This window comes from Podarcis bocagei, assembly GCF_964188305.1.
Source record: "Podarcis bocagei genome assembly, chromosome: 10".
NCBI lineage: Eukaryota > Metazoa > Chordata > Lepidosauria > Squamata > Lacertidae > Podarcis > Podarcis bocagei.
This window is the reverse complement of record NC_138135.1, coordinates 5,834,831-5,846,662: the sequence shown is the minus strand read 5'-3', so window position 1 is coordinate 5,846,662 and position 11,832 is coordinate 5,834,831. Positions and strand designations below refer to the sequence as shown.

At 47.0% G+C, this 11,832-nt stretch overlaps 1 protein-coding gene across 2 annotated transcripts in view; it reads right to left on the bottom strand.

Annotated features, from left to right (window-relative positions):
* Positions 1-317: 317 nt before the first annotated feature.
* Positions 318-11,832, bottom strand: part of TYMP (thymidine phosphorylase) — a 28,139-nt gene continuing 16,624 nt past the window's right edge. For both annotated transcript variants that reach the window (XM_081210320.1, XM_081210321.1), the window contains 3 exons: positions 8,295-8,525; positions 6,005-6,145; positions 318-686 (listed from right to left, as the gene is read on the bottom strand). In XM_081210320.1, coding sequence (XP_081066446.1) covers positions 517-686; positions 6,005-6,145; positions 8,295-8,525 — 542 coding nt within the window. In that variant the 3' untranslated portion in view covers positions 318-516. The remainder of the gene's footprint in view (positions 687-6,004; positions 6,146-8,294; positions 8,526-11,832) is intronic.

Sequence of the window (11,832 nt, the reverse complement as noted above, 5' to 3'; positions counted from 1 at the left end):
GAGGAGAGCAAGTATTGTGCTTTGCAACCTCAAGAGTGGAGAGAACACTTTTTTCTGTAAAATTCTTCCTGATAATTTTCCAAGTATCTTTGGGGTCAGAATTTTCAAAGTCAGTTAGATTAAGCCCTATCAAGTTACAAGTACCGTATTTTTCGCTCTATAACACGCACCCGACCATAACACGCATGTAGTTTTTAGAGGAGGAAAATCCGTAAGCATGCCACCCATAGGCATTCCCTCCATAACACGCACAGACATTTCCCCTTACTTTCTAGGAGGAAAAAAGTGAGTGTTATGGTGCAAAAAATACGGTATTACTCAAATCCTGCCAAATCAAAACTCACATTCTCTCATCCTGCCATGGGTTCAGTAAAAATAGAAGCAGCCCCCCATTCCAAGGCTGTAAGTGATTCAAGAGCTAAGCACAGTGATCCTAACATGATCGGTCGCATGGCCCATTTCGTCCCTGTGGACAGTCGACAGGGGGCTGACTTTGTTCAGCCCACTTCAGCCCTGCTAATCTTTATCTGCCCTGGCCCATTTGCCCTGCGGGAGAATAGTTCTTGCCACCTTTGAGCCAGGAACGAAGGGCTCGGAGTCTTCCAGGATCAATGCCTCCTGCAACTCACGCCGGCCAGCATCACCCAACTCTGGATTCTCATAATGGATCCGGATCCACGGATCCCCTGGAAGGGAGGGGAAAGAAGTAGCTGTAAGGACGTGAGAAGAGCGTGCTGGATCAGGCCAATGGCCTGACCAGCCCAGCATCCTGTTCTGGGGCCAAACAAATGCCACAAGCAGGATTCACGCACAAGAGGAAATCTCCTATCCTAAGGTTACCAGATTTTTTTTTCCAATGACTTCGATGACTTTAAATAAATAAATAAATACTACATATTCGGGGCATTGATGATGCAGTGATGGCGGTGGCAGAGGGGTGGCTGCCGCCTTGACTTCGACTGCCACATTTCCCCTTCCTCCGAGGCTTCTGTCTCCTTTCTCCATGAGCCTGGGCAGCCCCTGAGTTGTTGGTTCTTTGGTGGTGGGGAAGTGGTACCCGATGCCTCCCTTCCCATCGGAGCAGCCCCAATCCCATTCCTACTTGCATGCAAGCAGGAGGGGGTGGGGATCTCTCAGCTGGGAAGGGAGGCTTTCCGTTGCCTAACTGAGAGATCCCCGCCCCGCTCCTGCTTGCACACAAGCTCTGATAGGCAGCATGAAGCCTCCCTTCACAGCTTAGTTGCTGGGTCAGGGAAGGTGGAGGCAGCCCGGAAGCTACATCTGAGATCCCCTGCACCACTATCGTATGGGGACTTCCGAGCAGCTCCTGAAGCCAGCCAGTTGGCTAATCTACTTTATTTACACATAAACACACACGGAGCACTGCAACATGGCTCCCTCTCTCTCTAGCATCAGACAGCAAAGAGAAAAAGAACAAAGGACAATAGTCCCACTTCACGGAACACAGGAACACAAACATCCTGTCTCCGTCACTTCCCACTCTGTGGAGTCAAAACATATACCGTCATGTGATAGACAACAATCCATGACTGCAATCATGGAGCAGGAATTCTAACACCATGACCCCTATACACACTGGCTAGGGCTGATGGAAGCTGTGATGCAAAACACTTGGGAGGACACCCTATTGACAGGGGTGGACCAAGAAACTGTGCTGTCTGAATCAAGATTGTGCCTCCCCCACATTATAAGAAAAAAACTGCTCCTTTTCCCTTATGGGGTACCCAAGAGCCCGTTTAGAGTCCTTAAGTGGGACCCCTATCGGAAGGAGAAAATAACAGAGGCCAACCAGAGTATATTGAGAAGCAAAGCAGCTGGTAAGCCTGATAGTTATTAAACTGTTGCAACAGGGTCCCCCACTCACCCCACGCAGGAGGGAGGAGAAACCCAGAACAATGGTGCACAGGCCCTTATATAGACTTTTGAAATTGCCCACCCTGTAGCCCAAGACCACCACCACCCCCTCCCCAAAACATCGTGCATACATCAAAAAAGGTCTACAGCAGAAATCCTGTTTGCCAGGATATCTGTTAATGGTCACTGATTGCTTTACCTGGGCAGCCTGGCCATTCTTTTGTGATGGCTAATACTTTAGCTCCTGAGTCCAGGTCACAGGCTCACCCTATTCATACGCAAATATGCCCTTAAGACAGGTAAGCAAAAGACAATGGAGGGGCTTTCCCATTTCCTTCCTCCTTGCAGAGAAATATTTGAGGTCAATTTGGGAGAGTCAAAATGGCTTTAAGATTGCTCTCCTGTACTGTTTCAGTCATGTGGTTTATATACTTATGTATGTATCTAAATGGGATGCGGGTGGCACTGTGGGTTAAACCGCAGAGCCTAGGACTTGCTGATCAGAAGGTCGGCGGTTCAGACTTGAAACTTTACTATGAATCAGCAGCTTTTTGCTGGTTGAAAGAATGGCTGCTTCTTGAAAACGCTGACATTTTGGATTTAGAAGGTTTTAACAATGTATTTGGATGGCATGCATATTTATGGTATGATAAGGTCAAAGTGCATAAAGCATTTAAAAACCATATTGTCAGGAAAGCATTGTTTAATTGGGCCCGGTCTTATTTAACATCTTTATCAACGACTTGGATGATGGACTCAAGGGCATCCTGATCAAATTTGCAGATGACACCAAACTGGGAGGGGTGGCTAACACCCCAGAGGACAGGATCACACTTCAAAACGACCTTGACAGATTAGAGAACTGGGCAAAAACAAACAAAATGAATTTTAACAGGGAGAAATGTAAAGTATTGCACTTGGGCAAAAAAAATGAGAGGCACAAATACAAGATGGGTGACACCTGGCTTGAGAGCACTACATGTGAAAAGGATCTAGGAGTCTTGGTTGACCACAAACTTGACATGAGCCAACAGTGTGACGCGGCAGCTAAAAAAGCCAATGCAATTCTGGGCTGCATCAATAGGAGTATAGCATCTAGATCAAGGGAAGTAATAGTGCCACTGTATTCTGCTCTGGTCAGACCACACCTGGAGTACTGTGTCCAGTTCTGGGCACCACAATTCAAGAAGGACACTGACAAACTGGAACGTGTCCAGAGGAGGGCAACCAAAATGGTCAAAGGCCTGGAAACGATGCCTTATGAGGAACGGCTAAGGGAGCTGGGCATGTTTAGCCTGGAGAAGAGGAGGTTAAGGGGTGATATGATAGCCATGTTCAAATATATAAAAGGATGTCACATAGAGGAGGGAGAAAGGTTGTTTTCTGCTGCTCCAGAGAAGCAGACACGGAGCAATGGATCCAAACTACAAGAAAGAAGATTCCACCTAAACATTAGGAAGAACTTCCTGACAGTAAGAGCTGTTCGACAGTGGAATTTGCTGCCAAGGAGTGTGGTGGAGTCTCCTACTTTGGAGGTCTTTAAGCAGAGGCTTGACAACCATATGTCAGGAGTGCTCTGATGGTGTTTCCTGCTTGGCAGGGGGTTGGACTCGATGGCCCTTGTGGTCTCTTCCAACTCTATGATTCTATGATTCTATGATTCTATGATTCTAATGTTTGGATAAGATACAAGGACTTACTGGAAAATAAAACCCCAAGGTGGCTGTCACCGATTGAAGCGAAAGCTCTGAAAAAGCTCAATATGGAGGTCAAATGGCCGAAATATTGGGAAATTTTGGAACAAGATGGAGATAGATTGAAATTGCAGAGTTTTGAAAAACAAAGTGCATGATTGGCTTCATTATTATCAGATAATGGAGGCATACAATTTGGACAAAAAAATCAGCTTCCAGGTGGAAAAATCAAAATTGGAAACAGAATTGTTAGAACCCAAAACTAAGACTTTGTCAAAGATGTATAACTTGCTGTTGAAATGGAATACTCAGGATGAAACGGTGAAATCTGCAATGATTAAATGGGCACAAGACATTGGACATAACATAATGATGGCTGACTGGGAACAGTTATGGACTACAGGTATGAAGTTTACGGCATGTAATGCCTTAAGAGAGAATATTATGAAAATGATATACAGGTGGTACATAACCCCAGTCAAGCTTGCAAAAATCTATCATTTGCCCGATAATAAATGTTGGAAATGTAAAGAAACTGAAGGTACATTCTTTCACCTTTGGTGGACGTGCCCAAGGATTAAGGCTTTCTGGGAAATGATATATAATGAACTGAAAAAGGTATTGAAATATACCTTCTTGAAGAAACCAGAGGCCTTTCTCCTGGGCATAGTCGGCCAATCGGTGTTAAAGAAGGACAGAATTTTCTTTATGTATGCTACAACAGCAGCAAGAATACTCATCGCAAAGTATTGGAAGACACAAGATCTACCCACTCTGGAAGAATGGCAGATGAAAGTGATGGACTACATGGAATTGGCGGAAATGACTGGTAGAATCCGAGACCAGGGAGAAGAGTCGGTGGAAGAAGATTGGAAGAAATTTAAAGACTATTTACAGAAGTATTGCAAAATTAATGAATGTTAGAATGATGTTTGATTGAAGTTAAGCGGTTTCTAGCTGTAATGATATAAAAGAATATGGAAAAATTGGATTTCTAAATAGGTAAAAATTTAATGTTATAATATATTAAGATCAAAGATCAGGATAATAAGGAGGGAAAGAAATTGCTGAATTAATTAATTGAATTGGAATTGTGATGGGATGATTAGCTGCTTGTGCGTAAAATCGTGGTCCCTCTGAGTTTGTGCAACTCCACAAACCCCTGTGTGTGACAGAGCTCCTCAAACATGTCTGCCCTAGTCACTTGTAGATTCCGACAGTGGTTTTTTTCGGAATCGTCTCCAGCATAAGAGCTCCTTAACGGAAACCCGCCTTCTGGACTCACGGCGTGACAGTTTCCGGCGAGGCGTGGGTCTCCCTATGGGAGCTTCAGATACCTCCCCACTGTTCTCGCTGGAAGCGTCTCTGAGCCCTCCCTCCTGCTCGCATTCCCTCAGAGATCCACTCCTCCCCCTGCTGGTTCCTGCTTCGGCTGTTGAGTCTCTTCCTTCCTCCCTGAGCCCCTCCACCACCTGTTCCTCCGATGGCAGTTCCCTGACATGAATACAAAAAAAGGAGGTATGAGGAGGTCAGGGAAACAAGGATGTGAATGTAAGATATGGAAAGGTTGATTTTTTATTTTTATATTTTTCCTTTTTTCTGTAAGTGTACTTATTTTTTTATTTGTATTTTTCTTGTATTTTTATTTTTGTCTTTTAATTTTGTATTTCTTGTTTTTATGTAATTCCTTTTTCTGAAACTTTAATAAATATTTTATAAAAAAAAAAAAAGAAGGTCGGCGGTTCGAATCCCCGCAACGGGGTGAGCTCCCATTGCTCAGTCCCTGCTCCTGCCAACCTAGCAGTTCAAAAGCATAGGCACCTCTCCGGCGGGAAGGTAAACGGCGTTTTGGTGCACTGCTCTGGTTCGCCAGAAGCGGCTTAGTCATGCTGGCCACATGATCCAGAAGCTGTACGCCGGCTCCCTTGGCCAATAAAGCGAGATGAACCAGTGTGGTGTAGTGGTTAAGAGCGGTGGTCTCGTAATCTGGGGAACCGGGTTCGTGTCTCCGCTCCTCCACATGCAGCTGCTGGGTGACCTTGGGCCAGTCACACTTCTCTGAAGTCTCTCAGCCCCACTCACCTCACAGAGTGTTTGTTGTGGGAGAGGAAGGGAAAGGAGAATGTTAGCCGCTTTGAGACTCCTGAAGGGGAGTGAAAGGCGGGATATCAAATCCAAACTCTTCTTCTTCTTCTTCAACTCCAGAGTCGGCCGTGACTGGACCTAATGGTCAAGGGTCCCTTTACCCTTTACCTTTATTTAGCTTATGTATGTATTTGCCTTGTACATTTAAGAACGTTTATTTTATATTTGGGACCTTAGAATTCCTACAACACCTGACTGCCCCATCCCATGTACAAAAGCGGACCAAACTAGAAGATGAACACCCCACCTCTCTCAAACACACCCACACACACCCCGCTTGAAGTCCTTACCTTTCCTCACTTTCTGCCCCACAGAGACCAGCACCTCAGCTCCCACTCTGTGATTGATCATTTGCCCCTTCTGGCTGCGGCCGCCTCCCAGACCATGTATTACCCGGGCAATGGGGAGGCCAAGGATCTGCTGGACTGTCCCTGTGGAGGAAAGTCAGGACGGTGGTTAGCATGGAAGAAGGAGCAAGCTTGTTTTCTCCTGCTCCGGAAGGTAGGACCTGAACCGATGGACTCAGATTCCAAGAAAGGAGATTCCAACTGAACATTTGGAAGAACATTTTAAGAGTGAGAGACATTTGACAGTGGAGCAAATTACCTACAGCAGGCTTCCTCAAACTCAGCCCTTCAGATGTTTTTGAGACTACAGTTCCCATCATCCCTGACCACTGGTCCTGCTAGCTAGGGATCATGGGAGTTGTAGGCCAAAATATTCTGGAGGGCAGAGTTTGACGAAGCCTGACTTATGGTTAGTGGGCTCTGCTTCCTTGGAGGTTTTTAAGCAGAGGTTGGGTGACCAGCTGTCTGTGTGTGTGTGTGTGTGTGTGTAAACACATTACAGAGCATCAATAATAAAAACATAATAAAAAGCATAATAAAATGCAGCATAAAAATAGAACAATCATCACAATAGCAGTCCTCTCCCCCACATTTTCACAGGCTATAGATTATTTAAGAGCCATAGGCCTGGGTAAAGAGGAATGCTTTTGCCTGGTGCCTAAAGACAAGTAATGATGGTGCCAGGTAGGCCTCTCTGGGGAGAGCATTCTGTGAATGGGGAGCCACCACAGAAAAGGCCCTGCTCCCTTGTTTTATGGCTAAATACCCTAGTCAGAGAAGTTGAAGGAGGACCTATATCTCACTTTGCGTCAGGTGCTGGGCACTCAAGATGGAGGCCATGCTTGTGTATCTGAGACTATTTGATGTTATTGAGAACGCCATTCTGCCAGCGCCTGGGAGGTTGTGGAATGATTGCATTTCTCCGATTGTCACTCTCTGGCTATAAATCTCTCCTCAGTCCAGAGAGACCGGTGATAAGCGACCCCTCCCTCCTGAGCAGAGCACACTCATCTTCTGGCATCTCATCACAGAAGAAAGAGTCAATCAGTAGCTCTAAATTACTTTATTTTACAGTCTATATATACAAAGAATCCATCAGCATATCTGTGCTCTGTCAGCAGCAGTACAGAAAAGCATCACACACAGAAGTGAAACTAATGCAGATGACACCCAGCTCTACCTCTCTTTTAAATCAGAACCAGTGAAGGCGGTGAAGGTCCTATGTGAGTGTCTGGAGGTGGTTGGAGGATGGATGGCAGCTAACAGATTGAGGTTGAATCCTGACAAGACAGAAGTACTGTTTTGGGGGGACAGGAGGCGGGTGGGTGTGGAGGACTCCCTGGTCCTGAATGGGGTAACTGTGCCCCTGAAGGACCTGGTGCGCAGCCTGGGAGTCATTTTGGACTCACAGCTGTCCATGGAGGCGCAGGACAGCTCTGTGTCCAGGGCAGCTGTGTAGCAGCTCCATCTGGTACGCAGGCTGAGACCCTCCCTGCCTGCGGACTGTCTTGCCAGAGTGGTGCATGCTCTGGGTATCTCCCGCTTGGACTACTGCAACACTCTCTTCGTGGGGCTACCTTTGAAGGTGACCCGGAAACTGCAATTATTCCAGAATGTGGCAGCTAGACTGGTGACTGGGAGTGGCCGCCAGGACCACATAACACCGGTCTTGAAAGTCCTACATTGGCTCCCAGTACATTTCCGGGCACAATTCAAAGTGTTGGTGCTCACCTTGAAAGCCCTAAATGGCCTCGGCCCAGTATACCTGAAGGAGCATCTCCACCCCCATCGTTCTGCCCGTACACTGAGATCCAGCTCCAAGGGCCTTCTGGCGGTTCCCTCATTGTGAGAAATGAGGTTACAGGGAACCAGGCAGAGGGCCTTCTCGGTAGTGGCGCCTGCCCTGTGGAACGCCCTCCCTTCAGATGTGAAGGGAATAAGCAGCTATCTTCTTTTTAAAAGACATCTGAAGGCAGCCCTGTTTAGGGAAGTTTATAATATTTAATGCTGTGTTGTTTTTAACACTTTATTAGAAGCCGCCCAGAGTGGCTGGGGAAACTCCGCCAGATGGGTGGGGTATAAATAGTAAATTATTATTATTATTAACTTTTTAACAGTGCTGAGACTTCCTGCTCACACTCTCAGGCACTCACATAATATAAATGTACATAGTGCTACTTGCTGGAGCAGCACGGGTGGATAAAAATCCCTAACAGCTCACCCCCTTCCTTACCATCACGCAGAGCCGCCAGTTCCTCCTGCGCCCAGGCTTGCCCCAGCACCTGGAATCGCTCTTCCTGACCCCCGGCACATAGGGCATGGGCCACGTTGGCCTCCACTCCTTGCGCTTCCAGCATGGCCTGGAAAGTCCTCAGGGCAGAGCCATCGTCCAGGGCTTTGGCAATGTGGACAGCGCCTTGGGAAACAGAGCTGGCTCTCCCACACTGCCACAGTAAGGTTCCTCCTGGAGAGGTGGAAGAAAAATGAATGAGTTGGGTGGTCCATGGAGAGAGAGGCTTCCTTTCCCCACCCACCCCAACTCACACCCTCATGCCCTCCAAGTGTCCCGATTTCCCAGAAACACAGAAGCCATCCCAGTTTCTGATTTGATCCCATAATGTCCTAACTTTCTTTTTTTCCTCCCCCCACAATTAAAAGTGGTGGAGAGATAAGACCACCCCCTCCTGTCCTTCTTGGAAACGGGAGCCTTTGCTGTGTGAGTGTGTGTAGCTGCGAAAACGGAGTCCTGTTTATACTGAAAATAAAATCATAGAATCATAGATTCTTGGAAGGGACCCAAGGGTCATCTAGTCCAACCCCCTGCAATGCAGGGATTTCAGCTAACGCATCCATGACAGATGGCCACCCAACCTCTGCCTAAAAACCTCCAAGGAAGGAGAGTCCACCATCTCTCGTGGGAGTCTGTTCCACCGCTGAGAAGCTCTTACTGTCAGAAAGTTTTTCCGAATGTTTAGTCGGAATCTCCTTTCTTGCAACTTGAAGCCATTGACTCAAGTCCTTGTGAGGAGAATCAGGGCATATGCTCCTACTTCCAGTAGGGGATTGTTGTTTGCCCATCACTGTTTGGGAAGATAATCAACCCTGTCCAAAGTTGGCAGGGTCTGGACAGTTCAAGTCCAGAACCAAGCATCTAGACATCCGTTTCCAAAATGTGTGTCAGAGTGTCCAGACAGGCTTGGTGAAGCTGCAGTACTGTCCAAGGCAGCAGAATCTGGCAGATGGGTTTACTAAACCTTTGGGTTTCCAGAGGCACAGTGAGTTCTGTGCAGGGTTGCTTTTGGGGTAAGTGTTGTTGCTTACGAGCCCCCAGCGGTGCAGGATGAGAGGAGGTGTGAGGAGAATCAGAGCTTATAGGGTTAAACAGCTCAGTGTCTGTGTTCTGCCCACTGGGGGGTGGTCTCCATCCGGGGGATCTGTTCTTTGTGTCGGTTCGACCGAGCTGATAAAGCTCATCCTCCGACGTTAATTAACGACCTGAGCCTTTGATGAGGCCTCAGGCACATTCCAGTTCAGCAGAGATTCCAGCACAGGGAAGTGATGAGATTTATGGCTACATGGCTAAAGAGTTTTATTTCTTGCTACGCAGACAGCAAAGAAAAATACATGCTCTCTCTATGAAAGCAGAGAGCAACTGGAACAAAGGAACAGAGAAACCAGTACGTCACATCCGTCTCCCATCTCCCGTGAGACTTCCAACAGCCTGGACTGTCTCTGGAATGTAAACAGAGCCTTGTGACTCTAAGCAGCTGCTCAGTGGCAAAACAGAAACTAACACTTTGTTCTGTGTTCAGTCTGCTTTCGGTTTTGACTGAGATGGGAGACATGTCGTCGCGTTCTCCCGGAGATGTTGATTTACTGCTGCTGTACATAAATAAAGCTGTTTAGAGATTAGAGAAGAAGCCACGTACAGACTCTGTTTTCTGCATGCTCGCACACAGCAGCACATGCTGTGTTTATTCTGCTACAAGTTCGGAAAAGCTGAGTGGCAGAGGAAGGGTACCAGACTCCCCTCATTACTTCACAATCCTACCCTCCAGAGGAAGAGAAAGCAAGCATGCTCCCTCCTCAATGTGACAGCCCTTAAGATATTTGAAGATGGCTTTCATATCTCCTCTCAGTCTCCTCTTTTCCAGGTTAAACATATCCAGCTCCTTCAACCGTTCCTCATCAGGCTTAGTTTCCAGACCCTTGATCATCTTGGTCGCCCTCCTCTGCACACCTGCTAGCTTGTCAACTTCCTTCTTAAATTGTGGTGCCCAGAACTGGACACCGTATTCCAGGTGTGGTCTGACCAAGGCAGAACAGAGTGGGACTATGACTTCCCTTGATCTGGACACCAGACTTCTGTTGATGTAGCCGAGAATAGCATTGGCCTTTTTTGCTGCTGCATCACGCTGTGGACTCATGATAAGCTTGTGGTCCACCAAGACCCCCAGATCCTTTTCACATGTCCTGCTAGCAAGCCAGATGTCCCCCATCATGTATTTGTGCATCTGGTTCTTCCTGCCTAAGTGCAGAACCTGACATTTGTCCCTATTGAAATTCATTGTGTGAGCTTCTGCCCAGTTCTCCAGTCTGTCAAGGTCAAAGACAAAGGCTCTGAGATTATATCCGCAAGCTCCTTTAGTACCCTTGGATGCAGTTCATCAGGCCCTGGAGATCTGAATTCTTTTAAAGTAGCTAGATGTTTGTCAGGAATTCAAGCCTTATCAGGAGAATCTGGCCACTCTCCAGGCACCCGGCTTGATCTCCTTGTTGACCTCCCTGTCTGCGTTTCCCGGCAGGATACAGGCTAGGTCGCGATCAGCGATCCTCCTCAGCGTGAGAAGGACACACCACTCTTCCCTGCTCCCTGCTCCCCCCCAGGGAGGGGAAAGAGATAGACAGAAATGTATTTACATGTCTTTATTTCTGTCCTTGCAGCGTTACAGAAAACACGTCTGCTCTCCTCAAACTCCAACAGCACGAGAGAGTAAGAACTCCTCCTTCTGTACTTCCTGTACAGCTCATATTACGCTCTGAGCTAATTCTGGTGCTCCGCACAGTGAATAGACTGTCCCTCTGGTTCCCACGGTACAGTCCCAACATTCCCATCATGTTTTGCTTTCCAGCTAGCTGCAACTCGCTGCCTCATTGCTTCTATATCGTAACAATGTTTCCTTATTACCTCTTTTCCCTCCTTGCATAATTTATTCTGTTATCACCAGGTTGGGCATCACTTTCTTTTTGGGTGAAGATGGAGGCAAAGTAGGTGTTGAGTAGGTGTTGAGTAGTTCCACCTTTTCTCTGTCACCCAATAGCATTTCTCTGTCTTCCCCACGCAAAGGACCTACCACTTGCTTGCTCTTCCTCTTACTTCGAACATAGCAAAAAAACAAACAAAACACAACCCTTTATTATTATTATTGACCTCTCTTGCAAGCCTGAGCTCATTCTGAGCTTGAGCCAGCCTGATTTTCCTCCTGCAACTGTTGGCTACTCGTTTCTACTTCTCCTTTGTGATTTCCCCTTTCTTCCATTTCTTATACATGCCCTTCTTAACTCTCAGTTCATCTGTAAGGTCCTTATGCAGCCACACCAGTTTCCTTAGATGCCTCCCACTTTTCTTTCTTGTTGGTATTGTCTGTGTGAGGGGAGAGTGTGGTTGCTCACGAAGATAACAGCCAGGACTCTGGCCTGTCTTTACAGGATTTTACAGGAGGGCAACCAAAATGGTCAAAGGCCTGGAAACGATGCCTTATGAGGAACGG